Source organism: Photinus pyralis, unplaced genomic scaffold (assembly GCF_008802855.1).
Source record: "Photinus pyralis isolate 1611_PpyrPB1 unplaced genomic scaffold, Ppyr1.3 Ppyr1.4_LG9, whole genome shotgun sequence".
Classification (NCBI taxonomy): domain Eukaryota; kingdom Metazoa; phylum Arthropoda; class Insecta; order Coleoptera; family Lampyridae; genus Photinus; species Photinus pyralis.
In genome coordinates, this window is record NW_022170878.1 from 11,275,379 (window position 1) to 11,300,082 (window position 24,704).

General features: G+C 35.2%; 1 protein-coding gene across 1 annotated transcript; it reads left to right on the forward strand.

The window, feature by feature from the left end:
• Nucleotides 1-260: 260 nt before the first annotated feature.
• On the forward strand, nt 261-24,127 carry LOC116181450 (WNT1-inducible-signaling pathway protein 1-like; the record flags this gene model as incomplete). The annotated part of the gene is given in 6 exon segments (XM_031501825.1): nt 261-428; nt 11,332-11,454; nt 17,089-17,257; nt 21,714-21,805; nt 23,753-23,882; nt 23,931-24,127. Coding segments are annotated over 5 exon segments (711 nt in total), but the record flags the coding sequence as incomplete, so codon positions are not given.
• Nucleotides 24,128-24,704: the final 577 nt, after the last annotated feature.

Consider the following 24,704-nt stretch of genomic DNA (forward strand, 5'->3'; position numbering starts at 1 on the left):
TGATATAAATTTTAATGGAAGCCATCCGTCGTTTTGCATTTTACGTTGTACACGAACGCTATATTCCCTGCGGTTGGAGTTGACAATAAACATCTACGTTCCCCTATTCAAATACATCTGTACAACTTGTTGGCCTTAAATTGATTTTGTGATTAAATTAGACATCGCCGAACCATACGAATTGATGGAATCGAAATAGGGAGTTTCTGGAGAATAGTATGATGGGGTAAAAAATGTTAGTTGTTGTGGTGCAGTGAAAGGGTTGCGTCGACGAGCATGCGTTAGATAAAGCGAGCGCCACGACGCCCGTCAGTTTGGTGGTTTAATCCGATGGTCGCGGATAGTTCGTGAGAAGCGCTAGATTGTATTCGACCCGACGTGTGATGCATCAATGATGAAACTGTTTAACTAACGATACAGATTTAAAGGTGAGTCTGGATTATTTACATCATCACAAATACTATTGCAATAAATAATCCATTCTGACAAGCAAATAAGTTATCGCAGCTCCTAGTTTCAGATCTCCAGCGGTCTTGTCGGTTCGCGTCAATTTATTGCTATACCCGGAAAGTTTGTTTAAAGGTCAACAAAATCAACAAGTGCATAAACTGACAGTGCTAATTGTTAATTATTGCGAAGACCGATTTTTAACGAATAACTTATAGGTGGCAATAAAGTTACGAAAGTCCTTTAATATTACTATGCAAATATAGTTATAATGCGTTTAGTTACTAGAACTCATCGAAGTAATTAATGTTGCGGAAATTACTTCACAATCTTATCGGCGCACGCCAAAAATGTATATTTCGTGATAACAATGCAGTAGAATTTTCTAACGAGGTCGTAAACTAAATCGATAGATTATTTGTGTTGGGGTTGCATGTTCACTAGAACGAACGGGAAGGTAATTGCATTTTATTCCACTTAATGGCGATTACATTACCTCAGTGTTACAATGCAATTCGAAATATACCTACCCTCATCGTATGGTCCGATTTTCGCGTTTCCTTTCGTTCACTTATTTAATATCTGCCAATTTGGATAGCGAGCTGATATTGGGAAATTCAAATCCCGTTTGTTTTCAAGCAAAACATTTATCCATACGGTTTCCATGTAATGATCTACAAAATGCCAAAGTCTTGTTATATATATTAGTAAGGGATGTATTTCCACGTCTAAAAAGAAAGTTCGAGTCCCAGATTCTTTGCTGTTTCAGGTTCAGTATACTATGTAGGTGATTTGGGCAATTTTATTTCATATCGTTTAACCTATTTATTATTCTTTTTCTGTTTCTATATTGGTTCGTTCCATTGTACTATTTCTTGTTACGGACGAATTGCGAAATAACCGATTATCCGAAACCGGAGATAGCGTACTTATTGACAATTAATAGAGTATACTTGACCAATACGTTTGAAATTGACGCATTGGATTTAGGTATTTGGTTAAAACCATCACGTGTCTGAATGGCGGATGTACAAACCAGGATCAGTAATTACAAATTTCAACAGGATAAAACCTTCTAACAAGCCTTCCTACTTTTGCTTCGCTTTCCTTTAGGTGGACATTCTACTATTGATGCTTTCTAATGATCTGATTCTATCTAATAAGTGCTTTTAATGTGAACGATCTTATCGAGTAAAAAATGTGTAGAAGGTTGTATTCAATTTGAACAAAATCGAAGCACTCACGTCTAAGTTTGGTTAAAATATTGATTTACGGTTAAAGATTCGAAGTAAGTTGACATGAATGATTTATGAATTATGCATAGAGGCTCATAAAAAAACGTTTTAGCACCAACCATTGAATTATCGAATAACATACAACCCCCTAACGTGTGCCTGTGCGTGCTAAAATATTCATGGTTAGGTTATGCTATATTTAGACAAGTGCGGGGGATGTTTTTATCGAACAAAAATTTGAAAATTTCTCAAAGTTTGAGAACTCTCAATTAGATGTTTTGTCATTCTGCGTTAACCAGTCTCCTGGTAGGTACATTAAGTAGACGCCGGAATGGCGACGATACTTTTCTTTCTTTAAAACGCGAACGTTTCACCAGCGTTTTGAATTTATTAGGTCATAACGTCAGGCGATATTTATTCAAGCGTTACTAAGAATAAAACGTCGGTAATAAAATAATGTGAATCACTTTTTGGTCTTTTTTCAAAGACCGCCATAAAGATATTTTATTGTACCGAAAAATGTTTGGTATGCCAATGTATACAGTGTATTCACACAGAGTGCCCATTATGTATGGAATATAGTATATTATATCTCGGTAAATATCGACTGTATACAAAATTGTTGTTTAACATTTTATTTCCTATAATAAGCAATAAAATAAATAGCAATGCCCTGCGCACCTCTTCATTATTTGATAGAGATTTTTTTTCTCTTGTCAATGGCGTAACACGTTAGCACCCGTGTAGAAGAAATTAACTTTTATTTCAAGCTGTTTGTGATAGGTTATGCCACTGCGTTGTAGTTAATGGTGAAGATTTTGAACATTCATTGAGATGAAATCCATTTTATTGGTAATTTCGTTTTGTGTTCAAGGTTTAATATGGAACATACACGTTCATTTGTTTTATTTTGATGTAGGATATCTGGATTAATGTTATTGATCTAATTATAATAAATTTTTTTGAAACATTTTCTTGAATAAGAGTACCTACTAACATGTTATATCATCGAAAAGAGAAAAAATATCTCTATCAAATGAGCCTAATGAAGAGGTGCACTGCCATTAAAAAAATTCAATTGTTTTTGGTTACTCATTTGTTTTCTGAAATAAAACAACTGAATTTTATAAACCTCTCGCCAGGAAAGATTGCCGGTCACAGAACACCTGTTCCCGGGTCTTTTCCGGCACGATACTATTCCGGAAGTGGCTCACATCTAGATTGTAGATCGACATAAGGTGTGCTGTAACCGGCAATTTTTCCTGATGCGTAGAAAAATGTTGTATGAATTGCTCTGTATATTCAAATAGTAAGTCTATACCCTTAATCATCTGCCCGCTTAGTGGAAACACTACGCAATTATCTTTACAACAACACAGTATTCTATTGCCACTCAGGTACATGGTTTCAATTTTAAAATGGAAATAATTTTTCCCTCCTTTTCACCCCTATAATAACGGTGCATATACAAGCGAGGGTTGGGTGGAATACATGCTTCATAAAGTAATGCAGTCTTATTGCTATGATCGAGCATTCAAATATTGTGGTCTCTGCACAGAAACGAAAAGGACTTAAAGAAACATGTAATTCTGTTAGCTGACCTCTAGTCTCGCCTCTAGTAGAGTTTACCGTAAAAATTTAAAATTAAGGGTGTAATACAAAGGAAAAATTTACCGCTGAAAAATTCTCTATAAAAACGAGGTTGGTATAGTAAAACTTCGCTATGATTCCGAAAACTTATATTAATAAGCAATAAGTTTGGAAATTATACTTCAATGTTCAACTTTTCGCAGTAGGTACTTTCTGGCAAAACGAAAACTAAAAAATTTAAAGAACGCCCCGAGATGTAGTTATTGCAAATTAATGGATAGGATATAAAGTTTATTTACACAGCGGAATTGTTTCTTCGTTCCTATTTACTGTATTACTGAGCTTCGCTCCTCTCAAAGAGAAGTTTTTGTATGTTATGTAAGTTCATTTAATTAAAAGTAGGAAATGGGAAAACTTTCAAGACTGTGTTAGAATCGTAAGAGTGTCAATTTGAACGTAGCATAAACGCTGCTAATTGTACATAACTTTTCTTTAATTTAGTCGAACAATGCAACAAACCCTATAGCCACGGTTCGACCCAGAAGGTAACGTGGTACAAACATTACTAACAGTGTAGATTTGCGATGCGGCTTGTAACTGTTTGTTACAATAAGGAGTTAATCGTGCTAATTACAACGAACTTTTCTACTGCAAAAGCGATTATTTCCAAGGATATGATTTGACTGACACAACGGATCGTTCTAATAGTTATTTATGTATTAAGGGCATAATAGTGATGTTTATATTCTCGAGGGCCTATGGCCCGAGAGCTTTTTAGTCGCCCGAGAGTATAAACAATTAAACATCAGTTTATGCCCGTGGTACATACACAATTTTATGTTTTACAAACAGTTTTCTTCGTCAAAATTCATTTACAAAATAATTCATTATGTTTGATCGAGTATGCGAGGTTCGAATTTGTTAATGTGATTGAAAGATTGAAACCATCCAAACGTCAAACGTAATTTTAAATAATTCAATTTATCGTGAATGAGCAAGAAGTTCCAGAAACTATACAAAATAAGGCCAATCTTGTGATTTAGTAGGTATTGACAATTAATAATTGACGTTTCTAATTTTCAATGACTTGCAAATATTTGTTTGTTTTGTCATTAAGTATAAATGAGTTCCTATGGTGATACTTAATGCCCTAGAGCATAAAGTGGTACTATATCACAGATATAAAATGTGCTATGATAGGTTAGTAAGACATAAAATGATTTCTACTGCTATCTAATTAAAAAATTACAGTATATCTCTGGACATCATGATATTGTTATATATAGTACAAATGTGTATGGCCTTTAGAGGTGTTTTATCTTCGAAATGAATAATAGATAACGGAACCTGAATCTTCGGGAGGGCTCGTCTGCCATTTTCAGGATTCTTTTGTAGATCGACGCTCCTGGTTCCGGACATTGAACCGTCTACGTTTACTGCCTGCCCTCAACTTTCGCTTTCACAATACAATTTATTAACAACTTATTCCAAATTCGAACTGCAATTGATTTAAATTATTCCGGGCAACTTGAACTTTCAAAACGTAGGTAAAGTTATTATCGGAGACGTTCACTTGTAATTTTTCGAGGGTTCTAAATAGGACGTTGACGTCTAGTGATGTCTAAAGGGCTATACTTCCAAATACCTATCACTTAAACTGAGCTACTCTAACGAACATGAAAAAAACTGCATCAAGGGCTCCCGTTACACGTTGACTGGCAAGGTATCTTAAAAAAGGCAAAAGCAATATATTCCATTTTGTTATTCGTAAAGCAAGTACTTTCACAGCAAACTTGTATAAATGAAACTTACGTGTAAAACACATAGATACGGTCACCAAGAATGTGTACCTATTTTTAAAGTGGTTTATAACATTCATATCGAAACAACGGAGTTTGTCGTTGCGTTGATAATATTATTAATAGGTGAAATTACATGAAATAATTAATAGCACAAGAAAGTACACTTCCATACTATTGATGTAACGGAAATGAGCAATTTGTGTAAAAAAGAAGTGAAGTGATAGAAAGAAAGAAGAATAAATCAACACAAGAAAGTAATGAAGTGGAGAAGTCTGCTTCCAAGGTTTTGTTGGAACTTAGGTTGCCACAGTAATAAATACCAAAAGTATTTTCTATCATGTGATAAAATTTTAGATCTCGCGGAGTTGTGTGCTGAATCTGGCACTGTATGCAGGATAAAGCAGATTTCCCTATGACACATCAGAACCGTCTTGACAATGTACGAAAAGAAACCTATACGAGTCTAAAAGTGCAAAAAGCGCGGAACAATATATCGTTTACCCTTAAAATTACACAATCCATCTCTAAAGTAATTTAATTCTCTCATCATCGGTCATCTCTGTGAGTAGTCGACAAGGGTAAAACTTTACGAGCTTTTATATGCATCATTATCACACTGCAACGCCTTTGCTATGGCGATTTACGGCGAGTAGTTTTTTTATTGAATGCTTCTATTACTAGACGGAACGCGGAGTTTTGTGATTAATGCACTCGGTGAGGCTCATCTTTTTTCATTTGATTATCTCTGGATGTCGCCTTGCAAATGAAAATAGATATGCTAATGGGATTCCTTTTTGTGTATTTTCAAGTATCGATAAAAGGAAAGTGAGAACAGCACAAAGGAAATTCGCAGCAGAGTCCATTTACCAAGATTTCCCATAGGGCTCAACCCACTACCTTTCCAAGTTATTTTTCTGGAATTGCTCGATCTAATTTTAAAATTCTATATTTATTTAGTAGACAAATTAACGTAGATATATATACACACCTACCCTGGTTGAATTAAATCGTGTGCGTGTATTCGTAGTTTCAGTTCGACGTTCAAATTGAACGCGTTGCATGCAGCAATTTGATTTAGATTTGAAATTCTTCTAACCTGATACAAAGCTAGATGCAATTTGGGAATTTACAACAACTTTGGATTTTGGATCATTACTGGAGGAACGATTTCAATAATAATTAATGTAATGATTTTATTTGTAATAATAAGACATTGATTGAACGTTTAGGTATAGAAGAAAAGACAAGACAAAAAAATTATTTTTGAAAAGCAAAATTTCGAAATACGCCTTCGTTACTTTATAATGAGTACAGTTATTTACAATTTAATTTTAATTTCAAATGAAAGTGCCTTTGATGTTATACATAAAATTCTATCATTAAATTTGTATAGAAAATTTGTCGTATTTTCTTTGCTTCTTTCCACGGTTCGGTGGACGACGTACATAGTTAAAACAATATTTGCAAATAAAACCTTTATATTAAATTTAGGTTTCTATTTTGACAAAATGCGCGCCTTTTGCAATTTACAAATTTTGCCAATTGACAAATGCTTCTTAGTTTAAGATTTCTATATATTCGACTTGCTCGCGACATTTGAATAAACAATGCTCTAGATTTTATTCGGAAAAACTTGGAAATGGTGTGGAAAAGCACACGTAGCAAATTATTTTAATTTGCATCGCACGCAATTCATGCAAATTTCTATTTACTGCTCTTAGTTCATGAAAGCGATGAAGATAACGACTTTTGTGATAATAAATTGACGAACACGTAACGCCATTATGGTATTTTTATTTAACTTGCCCTATTTAAACGCTTTAAACCGAAAATGGTGTCGAATTTTTTAATGAGGCAAAAGTAGAGTATTTTGTCTGTGGTAGTAGGTACTAAACTTGTTCGGTAGCTATTCAAGCAACGAAGATTATTAAGGATCCTCAGATCCTTTATAGTTTTGTATTGTCGTCCGTCCGTCCGTCCGTCCGTCCGTGTGCGCTCTAACTCTTTTTAAAAGTGGCCGATTGTGTTGAAATTTGGTATACGGGTACGTTGGACATTAAGAACGGACGCTATTGATTTTCAGGAAGCTGGTTCAACAGGAACAAAAGTTATACGGCTTCGAGTGAATCGGGAACAGGAAAAACTGCGAACTCAATATAATAAAAATCAACATATTTCATTCCCTAGGTCATGTATCGAGTTCGGACTTTCGCTAGATTATTCCCTATGACTCTTAGAAGTGTAACAATTCAATATAACTCTTCTCTGTGGTCTCGGTCAAAAGTTTTAGAGCAAAATGTACCCAAAATTATTCTTTACACATGAATTTAGAGTTGTAAAAGCTTTCAAACTCATTATCTTGATGCTGAAAGAGTTGATAACGTGCACGTTTGATAACCGCATGTGTGTGATTCAAAAATGTTAAATTATTTTTCTGAGGCCACATGGATTTTGATTAAAATATGTCAAAATCGTTATTTATGCACCAAGATCGTTGGGAAAAAGACTATGCGCATTATCTCAATGCCCAAGACATGAATTTGATGCATTTTTGGCGACCACGTGGATTTTGATCAAAACATGTCAAAATCGTTATTTATGCACCAAGAGCGTTGGGAAAAAGACTAAGCGCATTATCTCAATGCCCAAGACATGAATTTGATGCATTTTTGGCGACCACGTGGATTTTGATCAAAACATGTCAAAATCGTTATTTATGCACCAAGAGCGTTGGGAAAAAGACTAAGCGCATTATCTCAATGCCCAAGACATGAATTTGATGCATTTTTGGCGACCACGTGGATTTTGATCAAAACATGTCAAAATCGTTATTTATGCACCAAGATCGTTGGGAAAAAGACTAGGCGCATTATCTCAATGCCCAAGACATGAATTTGATGCATTTTTGGCGACCACGTGGATTTTGATCAAAACATGTCAAAATCGTTATTTATGCACCAAGATCGTTGAGAAAAAAACCAAGAGCATTATCTCAAAGCCCAAGACATGAATTTGATGCATTTTTGTTAACTATAAAATGTATTTTGTAAGATTAAAATAAATTGTCGTTAAAAGTGATTGTAATACTGAGGATCCTTCGATATTTCGTTGTATCGGTTTATTGTATTTGTCAACGTCAAAGCTTTCGTTGAATCCGTTGTAGTGTAAAGTCAAAAATTTCCATATGAGAATTCATTTCACGGCTCATTTGCAGCAACCGACCATGCATTGTTCTAGATGTATTCGAAGGATTTAATATACCCCTTTTGTGTTATCAAATAAGAAAGGACGACTATATCGGTATTAAACATAATCTACCTTTTAACGCTTCAATGCGTTTAACTTGGATTTCATTCAACATTTATTCTGAATCGAAATGAAATATGTTTTTAGTTTATTAAACCTTTTCTTATAACTTTTTTTGTGCTAGAGCTTTCATTTCGAATAAAGTTCAGCGTTTTTCCAGGGAGCACTTATTCTGTGTATTTAGCAATTTATTAAAGGTAGTGCTTACGATTTGAAATACAACTTGTATTAAGCGAAAGCTTTCTAAAGTTGAGGCTGAAACATCGGAAAAGCATTGAACACTTTACTTGAAAGTTTATTTCTAGATTTTCCACCCAAACCTTGTTGATTTGAATATGTGTTATATTCGCAACCGTATATTTATCGGAAGCGATTTTTAATAGCAGAGAGAGAGAGAGAGAGAAAAAAAGGGTATAATGATTAGGGGTGCAAAAACTGCACAAATGACAATGAAACTGTCACAATTCCACTTGTAATCCGTTTCCTTTGCATTACTCCTGCATTGCTTGAGTAGGCATATTATTAGGCACTTTGGTGCAAAATTTTAATGGCAGGCCATCGCAATTACCTACTTCAGTTCGTGTTGCTCTTGTCGTTGTAAAGAGGAATAGTACCTATCTATAAAAGTACTAACAACCGTATATGAAATAGAAAAAGTTTAAAATTAACTTTGTAAAAAAGGATTAGGCACTGACACGATAAAATTAAAGGATATCCGCAGTGAGCGGTTACAATTTCAGGCACGCCATAAAAAATGCATAAAAGTGTTGTTAATTTAACAACAGGAAAACCCTAAACTTTTAATAAAAGTGGAAGATCCCTTAATTAGAAACGTTATCTCGAAACTTCTAATGATCCTCTTCGTTAAAAGTTAAATGAGGATATCGATTAAACTGATAACAATTAACAAAATAGACAATGTTTCCCAAATAATTTCGCACCCATTCAAACCTGAAAGTTAAGTGTACTGTACGATCTGAAAGTTGGCAGAAGTCTTAAGTTTAATGATCTGTGGATTTGCGACGTTTGCTTGAAAATGACTGCGGAGGTGATAAATTTCAAATATAGTCGAACGCGGGCTGATTATCATTTTTCTTTGATCTTATTGAGATGAACTGAAGTGGAATTCTAGACTCGCATGTTCTGTTTGAATTGGCAATTCAAATACAAGTGCATGACCGCAATATGGCCAGTTTCTTTACTAAATTCAAACAGTTTCGGTAACACGATTCATTTGCTTTGAATGAATTTGTCTCGTTAAGCTTGTCAATATGCGAATCGTTATTTCGAACAACGATAATTCAGATTGATATCCAGCCATTGTTGAGCGTATTGGGAATGAACGCAGTTCCATAAAAAAAACAATATCTTTCTGGAGGGAACCACGATTAGGTAATAATTAATCACACTCCCGATAACGAGGGTAAATGTGGGCGAGGGCGGGGAGACAAATTGAGGCGGCTTTTCAATGTTGAGAACGAATTTAAATATTCGATAAACGAGATTGTTTTGCTACTGGGGATTAATCAGAATATGACTGAAAATGGAGACGCTTGAGGGGGTGGAAATATTAGAATATGATTGAAAATTGAAAAGCTTAAAGGGGTGGAAGTAGGTATACATCTCATATTATTTCAAACATGCGTTATGTTTGTTTTAGCATTGTCAGAGTATTGCCGTATAAGTTTTTCCACGGACAATGTAAGAAGCCAACAAGCGGAGAATGTTCGATTATACACTTTTCTTCAATACAAAATCGTTTTTTAATTGTAAGTTGTGACGTACTTATTATTTATCTTATAATGACAGCACTGAAAACCTTTTTTTCATAATTAATTTTGTTTTAAATCATAAAACCATAGTAACTAACTTTTACATTACAATTATTAAACCATTCGTGACAGATATGAGAGAATCTAAAGGATAAGCTTTTTGAATTGAAGAACCTTTTTTTAAATTGATTTTTGAAATGCAAGGCTGTACACTGTGCTTTATTTAATAGTCGTTTTTGGTTGCCTGTAATATAATATGTAGTTATAGTAGTTTATTAAAAAATCCGAGTAGCGTGAACAAATAAGTTTTAAGCCGTATAAAAAGTGTAAATGAAAATTAACGATGAGAAGGATTAGGCATGAATATTAATTAAATTTTTTAAGGGAAAACGTTGTTAGGTAACCTCTAACAACTCCAAGACAGTAATTAACCCCGCAACGTACTATACCTACCTATTCATTAAATTAAGCTATAGAAGCAATTAGTCGACGTAGCGGCGGCGGTGTTATATACGTCAAAGCTCGAGCTTTACATGCATACAGATAAACAGAAAATATGGAAACGGGGGAGTTGACAATCAAAATCTTAGGAGATCTCTCGTTTGACAACCTTAGAATTGAATAGGCACGTTAATTAGGGTTATGAATAGTGAACTTCTAAAAGGGTAACTTTGTAAATATTACCCCTACAAGTTGCTTTCCTACGTTTATTAGATCGCTAATGCTTCTAACTTATTGATATGGAGGTCATTTTACTGTGCAGACTTTGATTTATGCTTGTAATTCGCACCTCATTTGTAAATACATACTGCAATTAAACTTGAAATCAATAATTTTGTTTAATCAATTCATTTGGTAAAACCTTACAGATTTACAGTGTAATTCTGTCTATTATTTTTTTATATTCTCATTTGAATTTGAACACGTCTTAAGCGCCTATAGCTCTCCGATACTCCATAAATGAATTTTAATAAATTTTTTGCGGCTATTCACAGAGTTTTGCTTCCTTGGGGTCTTACTTATATATAGCATTTACAGTTTCGGTTTAATCGGCCATTTTACTTGGTTAATGTAGATAATTTCTCGTACAAACCATTTCGCGCCGTTAAAAAACGTTGTCTGTCAAGTTAACATCATTCATGAGCAATGAAGGTTTGAAAATTCCTTTTTTTGTTACAGATGTGGAGTGCGGTGCTTGTCATGGGCGTTTTAAGTGCGTCGGGAGAAGCTTTGGACGTTAGGAGTAGAAAGGAAGACGCTGCTTTGTGGAGGACCACCAAACTTAAACGTATAGATTTTCCGGTTAGTTAATTTTATTGCCAATTTGTCTACAGAAAAATTATTGATGGCATATGTTAAAAACACGATTACGCCCTATGTAACATATGTTTGACGAAACTAATAGCGAAAATACTTAGAATAAATTTGTGGGTCTGGCTGCACATTAGGCTCGCAAAGTTAAAATCGATCCAACTTGCAGGGTGATGTTCCTATTACATATTCACAAAATATCCCAAGCATCAATAATGGCTTCATAGATCTAATAAAAGTTAGGTGGAGGTAAAAGAAAATCAAGCTGTAAAATATTTAGTTGTAGGCGTAAAAGGAAACACTTCGTTGAACGTCAAGATATCAAATAATTTTAACCTTTTGTAGGCGATAGAAGGCATGGAAGACAGAACGTAAAGGCACGATAAATAATTCTTTGTTTGTGAGCACATTGTGTTTAGACTTCCTTTTATTTAGACAACGAGAGATTTTTACGGCAAAAAATAGAGATGCTTTTCTGTTGTTTTCCCGTTACGTAAGACAAAATGGAAACCAGTGTTGCGAGCAAAAAGAATAGCAATTGATGTTTTAAAAAAATGACAACTGTAACGATTTATCTTCATAACCCGACGAATACTCAATCATCAACAGCAATCCCGGCAGGTCTACGGGAAGTGGCCGAAATCCGAGGGTGCTTTTGATGTATAATATAAAATAGACCTTCGTTAACTCATTTTTCCTCGCATTCCTCAAATTTCTTGCTTCCTAACTCAACAAAATTTCATATGGATCTCTTCCTTATTCAAATTACGAAATCAAAATGGATGTAAAATGCAATCAGCGTATTGGTAAGGTCAAATACGTACATTTCTAATTGACCGTTTGAATGGATCGGTGTTTCTTTTAAAGACGCTTGAAAATCGTGCCAATCGAAAATGGAACGGCTTTATAAATTTTTCTACAGGAAATTTACATGATATTTTTGTGCGGAAATAGGAAACAAACAGCAGTGCTCCGCTCGTCATAGAAGGCATATATCAGAACTTTGTTCACATCTGTACCGGTATAGACGTCGATAGCAATTTCGGAAAACAATGAAAGGGATGGAATACAGAAAATCGCACAAAGAATCGGAAGAAGGATAAAAAACGCTCGAATGACCCAAGCACAAAATTACACGAGAACAATATTCACCCTTAATTAAGTGTATACAATTCTCGATAGGAAGTTCGAACAATCCAAAGACGAGAGACAATAGCATTTTCTTGAAAACTGCTCGGGAATAAAGCGGAGACGAGGGTGTACCTAATAGGTCTCGTCCGCGCAGTTACGGCAAGCTAATTACAGCGTTACCTCCGAATGGTCGGGGTGACGATAATTAGAATTTTTCTTCAACGCGTCAAGGCGTAAAAGTCAATTGATAATTAAATTCGTAGTCGCCTATCAATTGCATGAAAGTAGCTATGTATAAGCGAACTCTTTAATGATGGGCTTTGCAGAATAAAATGAACCCTTCGCGTATCATTTGCTATACCTACATAAAGAGCTAATGAGGTGATTTCTGCATGTAAACATTTGCACGAAGTTTCGAGATTAAATATTTGCTTTTTTAAAACGAAACCAAATTAATTAATACTTTGCAGATACCTTAGAGGTTTGCAGTTTCTATTTACATATCTTTCTTCCTCTAGAAGAAATTAATTTTAAATTTGCGAACGTAGACCGACCTCAAAAGGCAACGAGTTGCTTTCTTGGGAATAAAGATTGCTTCAAAGAGAAAACGAAATAGGTTTATTACGACATTGTCATGAACCATGAGATCAGGAATTATAGCACCTTTTGAAGATTATCAAAAATTAACTACAGTAGATCTAGTTTTCCCTTTAGCGCTCATCTGAACGCCAGAGGCCAGTGAAAATATCACAAATTTAACAATCAGTTACAACTACAGTTTTACTTAAATAATACAAAACACCCAGCAAGTTCTGTTCTTATTTTCCAACCAACTACTGAAGACGAAGTGCTTAAGGTTATTAACGCTATGAATTAATCTACAGCCACTGGAGTAGATGGTATTAATTTAAGAATTATCAAACTTTGTGTACCGTATCTACTTAAGTTTATAGTACACATGATCAACTTTTGCTTAAGAAATTCGCTATTTCCGGCACAATGGAAACTTGCTTATATTATCCCTGTAGCTAAGAAATTATCTCCATCTAATCTAAATGATTTTCGTCCAATCAGTATTCTACCAACTTTATCAAAAATCTTAGAAAAAGTAATTGAAAAACAAATTAGAACTCATTTGTCCTTAAATAAGTTAATCCCGGATGTCCAATCTGGATTCAGATCTATGCACAGTTGTTGCACTGCTCTTTTGAAAATTGTAGATGATATAATTTCCGCACTGGACCAGGGGAAAGCAACTATTCTTGTTTTGCTAGATCTCTCTAAAGCATTTGATACGTTAGATCACGCCATGCTTCTAGCTATTTTACATTACGTACGTTTCAGTCCGGGAGCCATAGCCTTGATTGACAGTTATCTTTCCAACAGGAAACAAGCAGTTAAAATCTCAGGTAAAATATCGACTTTTAAAAATGTCACCCGGGGAGTACCACAAGGGTCCATTCTTGGACCATTATTGTTTCTTATTTACACATGCACCATAGTAAATTGTCTTCAATATACCACATTACATTCTTATGCTGATGATACGCAGATCTACTATTCATTTCCAGCTGCAGATGTAGGTAACGCTTGTAAACGCATAAACGCAGACCTAGATGCTTTGCAAAACACATTTCAATCTCACTCTCTACATTTAAATTCAAGCAAATCTATTGCAATATTGTTCAGCGGCGCAAATCAGCGGGAAATGCTAATGTCTCAAATCAATATTAATATTAGGAATGAAGCGATTACTTTTAAAGATGTTGTAACTAATTTAGGTCTTAATCTTGATAATAAATTGCGTTTTAAAAACCATATTTCTATTTGTCTCCAAAAAGCCTACGGCAATCTTAAAAAGATTTACTCTATTAGACACTCTTTAAATACAAACATAAAAACTCTTCTTTGTGAATCTCTAGTCCTTTCTAAGTTGAATTACTGTGATATACTTTATAATACTTGTCTAGATACTAATGATGAACGGCGCATTCAAAAGTTGCAGAATGGTTGTATGCGATTAATTTTCGGCATAAGGAAATATGATAGAATCACGTATAAATTGAAATATTTAAATTGGCTCAATATGAAAAATAGGCGACTGCATCATAGTCTTGTGCTTTACCATTCTATCATCCTAAATAAGACACCGGCGTACCTCCATGATAAAATAACCTATAGAACCGACGTACATAATTTAAATTTGAGATTTAGGGGTTTAGTAAGTCCGCCACTCCATCAAACAGCTTTATTTCAAAGATGCTTTAGTTACAACATCTACAAGAGTTATAACCCACTCCCTCTAAATCTCAAATCACTTTCTTTAAAACAGTTTAAGAGGAACTGCAAGATGTTCATACAACAAAAGCAAGCACAGTAGCCAGGTGATGTTGCAATTGTTATCTGTAGTTCAAATGTGTGTTTTCTATTTTTTTTTCTCTTCGTCTTTTCTTAAGATCATCAGTAGTATAGTTACTTTCTTTTTCTCTCCGTAAGTAGGGAGTATAGTTACGTTGTTTTATTTTTTTTTTTTATTTTTTTTTAATGGTATCATCATTTAAACTTTCAATTTTGGGTTGAGTGGAAGAGCAGGGAGTAATAATTTTTATTACAATCTGAACTCCGCCCTTTGAGTAGTGAGTAGTTGGTAATAAAAACAAACTTTTTTTTTCGTGTAAGGTGTAGCTCAATAAAGGCATTATTATTATTATTATTATTATTATTATAAAATATCACAAAAGGTGACCGAGGAAAATCTTAACTATACTACGTCCTACGTCCAGGAATAGTCTTCATTAGGCCGCGTGCGTAAACTATGAGCGGACACGGTTGGATTTTTTCCTTCGCTCACGAATTCCATATTAGAAAATAGGGGCAGTTTTGTAATTTAGGTATTACATTCCCATATTTGAAATGAACTGTTTTTCTTCGGCGTTGATTTTCCATTGAAACATCGCATATTTATCTAGCAAACCTGATTTATATATAGAATGGAAAGTAATCTTGAAACGTTGTTTTTGTGCGAAATTGAGTTTAACTAATCCGAAAGCAACTTATCTATTTGCCATACAATTTAATTTAACTCTTGAAACTTTGCAATTCCGAGCGTCGCCGTATCCGCGAATTTAATGAGGGAATTCGCCGGCTTCTCCTGTATGTCATAATCATCGACCGTTACAATAAATTTAGGTCGTAAAAAAGTTAATTAAAAAAGAATTAGTTTGAAACGTTATAAAATATTGAGGCTTAGAAAGTTTTAAAATTGTAATGGAGCCGCTTTGTCATTTATGAAGCTTTTCGTTGTATTAAGCTAAATCTGGACATAAGCTAGAAATGATTGCAATTTTATAAAAGTCCGAATCCGACCTCTATTACAGTCGTTATTTACTTTGATGCCAAATTTTAATCAGGACGATTGATCTTAGTCGCCGAGTGTACCTTCGATCCGTTTTGTTATACTTATACAATCGACAGCTCTAGCTTCACCTAAAATTCTATTTCCTATCAGCAATTAAAATTTATAACATAATCTAACCTTTGCGCCATTTATTTTACCGTTTTCAAATATTAAAGATTTAGGGAAGTCGTTTGTTTTCGTATTCGGGTTATCAAAACGGAATAAGCCGCCATCCCTTTATGGAACTGCAAGGATGTAATAAAGATCAAAGCTCGTGTATGTACCTTAGAAATTTCTTTTTTTCTGTTTAAGTCAAAGATATAAGCACCCGACGACGAAGACCTATTAAACGTCCGGTTCAAAGTGCCGTTGCAACTGGGTACAAAGGTAATGAGCGTACATTTGAAAGGCTTTTGACTATAAGAAAGTTTAGAATTTATAGAGACAAAGGCCTTTTAGATCCTTTATGGTGCAAGAGACGAGATGCAATGTTGCATGTTTGTATTTTAATCACAATCAGCATCGTGTATACTAACTAAACACACAACGAATGGGTAATTCGTTGATGATGATATTTTTGCTGTCGAAACGTTTCAATTTGTAGGCGTTTGATACAATGTGACTTACGGACCTTCTGTGTGAACAATTGAATCTGATCGCTGTTCAGATTGACTTTTAAACAATAAAGTTTAATGATGCGTGGAACACGTCAAAATGGTCAATATTTTATTTCATGAAGTCGAATGATCTCAATTTATTATTTTCAGGTAAAAACACCACGATTTGTTCCAATCTAAAGTGATTCCTAAAAGTATGAAATCAATAGGTAATTTTGTTTGTATATTACAAAGTTAAACTCAAATTATCTGGAAACATTTTCCGGTATTCGCATTGTGTACATTCCTTTGTCGTCCCGTCCTTTTGCAGTTCCCATTATCAGTATGCAAATATTTATAGTCGATTTGCATTTTGCGAGTGGCAATTACACAGTGGCTTTCGTTGAGAGTAAATTTTCGCAATATTAACCACGGAACGTAAGTGTGATGGCCGCCCCATTAAAAGTTTTCAAACTTTTGAACGAAAAACTTATCTTTCAGGAGAACTGCACCTACTCCTCTTGTACATGTCCAGAAAACCAACCGTGCGAGGAGTGCCTCGAGTGCCCAAGACAAGTTGGCGAGCCCTGCAGTCCACACAAGCTGTGCGACAGTAGAAGAGGCATATTTTGTCGATACCGTCACGGTGACATCGACGGTATTTGCCAAGGTGCGTATTTTGCACGTTTCATGAATATTTAAGTCTCTCGAAAAAGTTAATTTAAATAAATCTAAATGTAACCAGGTTTGTAATAATGGAAATGGAAAACTTACAGAGACTGGCATTAACTAAAAGCCGCCCCAAAAAGTTTCATTTAAAGTTAAATCGGTATAAAAGTTAGTAATCTTTGTTCACATCACGTTGTTAATATCAGAAAACGTCCCTGCACTCGCTCGTAAATTATAGATTGACTAAACTGTCAATAGTGCTAAACCCATTTCAGAGCACAATCGTTTTAAGGTAAAATATATCGATTCGCAAAACATCGCCGAAGTTTAGAGGACTCAACAGTCAGAGGGGAACAAGCTTTTCGTAGCGAACAGCAGGAACTACCTAACTATTTGATTGAACTATCCTGAAACGCATGAATGTTCATGAAACAATAAGACTCTGGAGATATATCTACCAAAATGAAAATGAGAGATACGGATTTTTATAATACATTTCAGTTTCAGCTGTTAGAATTCGTTTACTAACGGATTGATCAATTCATAATCGAACATCCTGTAACGTGATTTATTTGTATACAATTAATTGAATTTATAACAGCCCTCAAACACATAAATATATAACAGTTAATTATTAACGAGGTCCTAAAGCAAGTTCATGATTTGGACTTAAACGACAGTTGTTCTAGAACGATTCAAGATGTTCTACAAATAAAGACGTCATTTTTCCCGATGACTAATCTATCATGGCGCCTCGATGTCTTTCGGGATTTCTGGAACGTTCACTACAGTATGTACACAGAAAATTTGAAGTTTGGCACGCATGTTGTTTGCTCTAAAGGTGTTTTGTGGCTATCGCGTATGAGGTTGTGGTAATGTCATTCCATCTGCTATATTTTATACTGGCTGGTTGCTTTTAGGTAAGGTACGTTAATTCTTTAAAAACCCTTTAGAACTTATTCAATGTGTGGTTAAATAAGATTTTCGTGTAGTTTATTTTTGATCCTTAAAGTGAATTTTATCGCGGTTCTCACCGCCGCCGGCGGGAGCTTTCTAACAATGTTTCCGTGCGTGTTATTTTCAAACGATTTCTCGAAATCCGCACGCCTTTACGATGTAGAATAACTTTCTCGGCCTAAGTAAACGTCCAAAAATGTGAAACATCCATCATTTTCACGTATGTAAACGAAACTGCGTTCTTTGTTTATAAATCCCTTCCATTTGCGAGATTACAAAATTTTAGGACCGAAATTCATTAGGTACCTATCAAAATGGTGACAAAATCGAATGAGGTAACGTAATGAATTGTGCTCTGTCAATGTTATTAGGTATACATTTTAGATTATAGCGTATGACGATAAAAAAGAATCACTAAACGAGAGTTTACCATCGTTGGTATAAATGCTCCAACACTCCAAGGTAATTCCTACGGGATCTCAGCTTGAAGTTTCTCTGGTTACTTTGCATATACTAAATCTTTTTGATGCTAATGGAATTTAAAACTTTATTTCGACGTATTTTCGAGATTAACATTAGCGAACCGTTATGGAAAACTCTCCCTTTGTCTATTATTTTCTCTCAAAAGTGGGACTTTGAGAACTTGTATGCGTAGAACAATAATTTCTCTATTGACTTATTGTGTTAGTATAGCCAGTTGAAAACAAGGAAAAAATAGATACTTTCAGAAATAGTAGGTACATTGAAATATAAGTGCGGAAACGCTTTTATTGAAAATGATGGAGTATGAATGTATTATACGAGTTTTTCAATGATCGTTTCGGTATGCGAAATTCTAGAAATTAGAAATTTCAACTAGCCAAATAACGGCAGAAAATCATGTAGTCTGATTGTAGTTGGATGTTTCAATATTGTAAATGATCAAGTAAGCCGGTTGCCATGACAAAACAGGGTTGTTTGAAAATCGTCACTTGTTACAGACAATTTGTGGTGTACCTACTACTGTAGAAGTGTTAGGGTGGATTTTGACGACACTGAAGATGAAAAAGGTATATGTACCCCACCGGACGTTGCGGAATGGCGGTTTCGCACGAATTGATACCCCAAAATTCTAAGAAGCGAACTATTTTCTTGGCTTGGTGTAAGGACAAGAGACCGAAAATGGATTGCTGGCTTACTTTATGGAAACAACACTGTGCACTGAAAAAATGACTTCAGTTCGTCTTGTCAACTAAGGAGGGTGCAGACCATAACGACATGGCTTTAGCCCGATTTAAAAAGAATGATAGAATTCGTTTCTTTTTAAACAGATACCTACCAATGGTTACACCAATTAGAACTTCGTAGCAACCCAGCGATAAGATTATATTTTAAGTATTTCTTCAAGTGGCTTTATCGCGAGGACCGAGGATCGAGGAACGGTATAAATTTGAAACGGAGACGATTGAAATTCTTACTTTTAATTACGATGTTGCTAGTAAAGTGCTTATATTTTGCAACACTCGTGTGTTTATCATTGGCCGATTATTGGTTAGAACGAAAAACACTAATTGAGGATGAATCCTCGCAGATGCTTGGTAGCGATGTAGTGCTCAATGCAAGGGAACAGGTTGTTAATAACTATTTGATGGGAATCAAGTTGGCCGAATATGATGCTGGTATAAGTGAGCCTGCCAAGTTCTTACCGAGTCGTCTCTTTTTCGATGTGCGTGCGAGTGTGGAAAAATCGAAAGTGTTTGAGTTCATACGAGCGATACCAAAAGGTGGCTTGCTACATGGGCACGAGACTGCAATGCTGTCGTTCGAGAGGTTGTATAATATGACATACGAGAAGGGCTTGTACGCTTGCATTGTCGATGGCAGGCTAAAGTTAACGTTTTCGCACTCGCAGACTCGAAACCAATCGTGCGATTGGAAACTGCTCGAGGATTTGAGGAATTCCAATGATACCTACGACCAATTGTTACGGTCTCAGTTAACGCTACATCTTGCAGATGGAGGTTACAACGATATTAACGCGGTCTGGTCAGCTTTCCAAAATATTTTTGGAACAATTACCCCAATGATTATGTACCGACCTTTCTTGGTTAAGTACGTATATGAAGCGCTTAAGGAGCTCTACGAAGACAAAGTAAACTACGTTGAAATAAGAGGGGTCCTTTCGACAGTATACGAAATAAACGGCAAGGAATACTCTGAAATCGAAACTGCGGGCATTTACCGATTTGCTGTGGAAGAATTTAAACGAGATCATCCCGATTTTATTGGTGCAAAATTTATATATGCCCCGATGCGAATGGCCACAACTGAAGAAGTGAAAAAGTACGTGAACACGGTGAACGAACTTAAACGCACATATCCCGATTTTATCGTGGGTTTCGATCTAGTCGGGCAAGAAGATCTAGGACAACCTCTCTCAAACTTCGTAAATGAACTTGGAAATGTATCTAGTGGTATCGACTTGGTGTTTCACGCGGGCGAAACGAATTGGTACGGTGCCAGTAGCGATTTGAACCTGTTTGATGCCGTGCTACTCGGGACTAAGCGAATCGGACACGGTTTCGGCGCAATTAAGCATCCCTTGGTAACCAAATTGATTAAGGACCGCAATATTGCAGTTGAAATCTGTCCAATTTCAAATCAGGTGTTAATGTTGGTGGCAGATATGCGCAATCATCCAGCGGGTTCGCTCATGGCAAGAGGCGTTCCGGTTGTGGTCGGTAATGATGATCCCACATTTTGGGGAACTAAGGGTTTAAGTTACGATTTTTACATGATGTTTATGGGCATTGCAAGTAGGAATGCGGACCTTAGGTTGTTGAAGAAGTTGGCCGAAAATAGTTTGACCTACAGCCTTCTTCCGGAAGAAGAAAAGGCAATTGCTCTCGAAAAATGGAACGCCGCATGGAACCAGTTTATTGATTCAACTTATGCAAACGTTGTTCGGAATGTAATGTATTTCTAGTGACATTATACTTTTGTTTTTCCAACAAATCTTGTTATTTTCAACTTTACCTATCTCTATCCAAAACTCGAAAAAAATAAATCCAAATTTAGAGCTACCGTTACACGGCTTACTTTAAAATGGCCAAAAAATGAAAATTGCTGTACTTCAACGGTTTCACTACTACAATAAACAGGGCATACAGGATTAGCCATAGGATAAGAATATTGCTGTGGTCGCCATCAGGCCTTCGAGGTTAATTAAATTTAATTCAACAATTTAAGATGTCTTTTAATATTTTACTTTTCATTACTTAATTTAAAAATTGTTCCTGATGCTTTCTTTAATATTTGCTAACTTCGCCTTTGAAAGGTGTAAATCATTATCAATATCTAACCCAGAAGATGACATGACTTTCATTAGTCGCTTAAAAGTTACTAATAAAATAGCAAGTATGGGGACGGTTTGGTGAATTCTTCTACAAATACATTTACTAAAATTGTAATTATTAAAACAGAAATGTAAATTGTATCGCAATAAAATTTTACTGTTACAGAATCGGGAGGTCTCCCCTGTTTGGTGTATAATAAAACGTACGAGCATGGTGAAACATTCACGTTAGACTGTCGTACACAATGTACATGTCAGGTAAGCAATGCCAGAGAGATTTTCTTTTAAATGAATAGGTACATGAAAGTATTTAGGTAACGAAAATGGCTACAATCTATATTAACATTTAACACTTTATTTCGAGTATACTGTGACATTTTTTGTGACCAAATTTTCTGATAAACTGACAGCTAGGAGATGAAATCTAATATTTCGTTTTTTTGTGTGTGCGTGTTTAATTTAGAGATTACAATAAATTAAATATAAAATTCAAATTTTGACTAAATATTTTCATTAGGTCACCTAAAATATGCAACTGTTGTCAATTTTAAAAGTCACATCTTAGGGAAATTACGTAAATCTGTATATAGCCTATACGGTGTGATTGATTTTACGTGTCCGAGCGTATATTTTCTTTATTATTGGAGATAGGAAAAAAGTGTAAGAAGCAAAAAGACTCTACTTTCAATTTCTGATAAAGCTGCATATTCAAAAAAACAAGTGATATTAAAACAAAAGAGCATCAGAAAACAAATTAATTTTTTTAAATAGAACGATTACTTTTTTCTGTAATATTCTTAAAGAGCTTGAAATTCTTTTTAAATGTCAATATATCAATATCGAATTACCTTAGAAATTAAAGTTACAGTAATGTATCTAGAACCAATCGCAGTAGCTGTGGAAATTTAAACAAAAACATAAAATTTACAACAGGAAGGGAAGAAAACAAACGAAAAGCAGTGACAGAAATAATTATTAAAACTTAAGACATATGTATTATCCTTCTTCATTACACATTACATTACACCTCTTAACAATTATCATCATTTGTGTAATTATTATTTTGTTACATTGTGGTTCTTATAAATTATATTGTTCACTAAACTGATTTTGTGACAGAGATGACAAGTGAAAAACTCTTTTGTTCTTGTTTAAATTTCCACAGTTACTGCGATTGGTTTTAAAAACATTACTGCAGCTTTAATTTCTAAGGTAACTATAACCGTTGTTTAATATTTAAACAATGCACTACTTTCCTATATGGGATACGAAAAATTATTCACACTGTAAGTATATGTCTGAATATTTGACTAAAGTATCTGTGCTGGACAACATTTATTTCAGTTTGATTCACATTCGAGCACGTGGAGCCATTTAATCAAGGAAACGTATAATCTGTGTTCATCACAGACAATAATCCTTGACTGTTTTTTAAATTTACCGAACGCGGAAGCCTATCGAAAATTGTCAGCACGCTATTAGGATTGCTCTTAGAGGTTGCCGATAGCTTCGTCCAAAAATAATACCTTCGCATAAATCAATGACTATCTATGGAAAATTTGAGAAACGATTACCCTTAGCTCCCTAGCGATCAAAGTTTAAAATGAACACACTTTTTCCAAACGTTGGAAACAAACTAAAAACCACGTGAGCGAAAAATGAGTAGGTATAGGTAACGATTTTTCTGGGAACATGAAGAAAATGCGCAATGAACGATTTACCGATAAAAATTTCTGTTCCTAGATGCTAAAGTATGGTTAAAATAAATCACATCAGCATCCAGAATGAAGTCGGGAATTTACGGGATAAATAACAAGGGACCGATGCGATATATCAAGCGCCTTTCTGATACTGTAACAAGTAAGATGTTTGCCCTTCAGTATATCGATTTCGGCACGGGCACCAGCAGTAGACCAAATTAGCGTGAATTTATAAAGTCAATTCTTGATTAAGGTTAAACGACAACTACTGGAAGAATCTCGCCCTTTAAAAAAGCAATGGGGTGCTGTTCTTCTGATTAAATTTTAATTAAATTTAGAATATCGTCGCTTGCAACAGGTGGCAAGTAGGGTCGGCGTTATTTGTAAGGGATCGATGCATTAGCCTTTTGACTAAATCAACATTTGCAGGCACGAAGTGCTGGAATAATGTTAGTTCAGGGATGCTGGATGTCATCATGTTAAAGGGACGATTTTCTTTTTTTAGAACGGCACTTATGGTTGCTCCTCCTTGTGCCCTCAAGAGCGCATATCTCCAAAAGGAACATGTAAGCACCCACGACTGGTGGACGTCCCCGGACAGTGCTGTCGTGAGTGGATGTGCGACAGCCAAACAGGTAACATACACACTTTGTCAATGTTATAAAATAGGCCTGTGTGTTTAGTAGAAGAACCACCATCTTGCCAGCCAATCTTTTCGAAATGGTCAACGTGCAGCAGCGATTGCGGCGCCGGATTGTCGAGCAGAAGATCGAACCTGAACGCGAAATGTGAGCCGTCTACGGAAACGAGAATATGTCAGACGAGACGTTGTGACGATTTCACGCCCGATGTCGTCCACAGAAATGAACACCACGTTAGGGTAATTAGAGCACCAATTTTCTTAAAAAATACGAGATCAGGTTGTCAAAGTCATCATCACGTGGTATCAGTAAAATTTCACGTCCCAAATGAGATGAGAAGCTGTTACGATCTGGGGTAGTGTTCTAAGGGTTTAAAAATGTCGTAACTCGGGCTCCTGTGAGCACTTACATACCTTTAAGTAAGTTTTACGACTACTCCGACTGATTTATGGCTTAATTATTTATGGCGTTGCGGTTTTTTACTTTCAAATACGAATGTAATTAAGTGCCCCATTCATATTAATTAAAATAAATTTAAAAAGAATCAACTTACACCTTCTATTCGGATCATAAGAACCTTCTCTAGATTTCTAATATTCCTAATCTTAATTTGACCTCTATTATGTAAATGTAGGCTTAGTGGTAATGTACGGTTCCAACATTAATTTCTGGAAAATCGGACTCGCATCCATCCTGAATAGGCAATCCAGCTCCGTACAAATAAAAAGCTCTTCAAATTCACAGTAAGTAGTCAATTATTGACTGCCTTTGAATTCGACATACTAAAACCAAGTTAGTAGAAATTGAAAACTACTA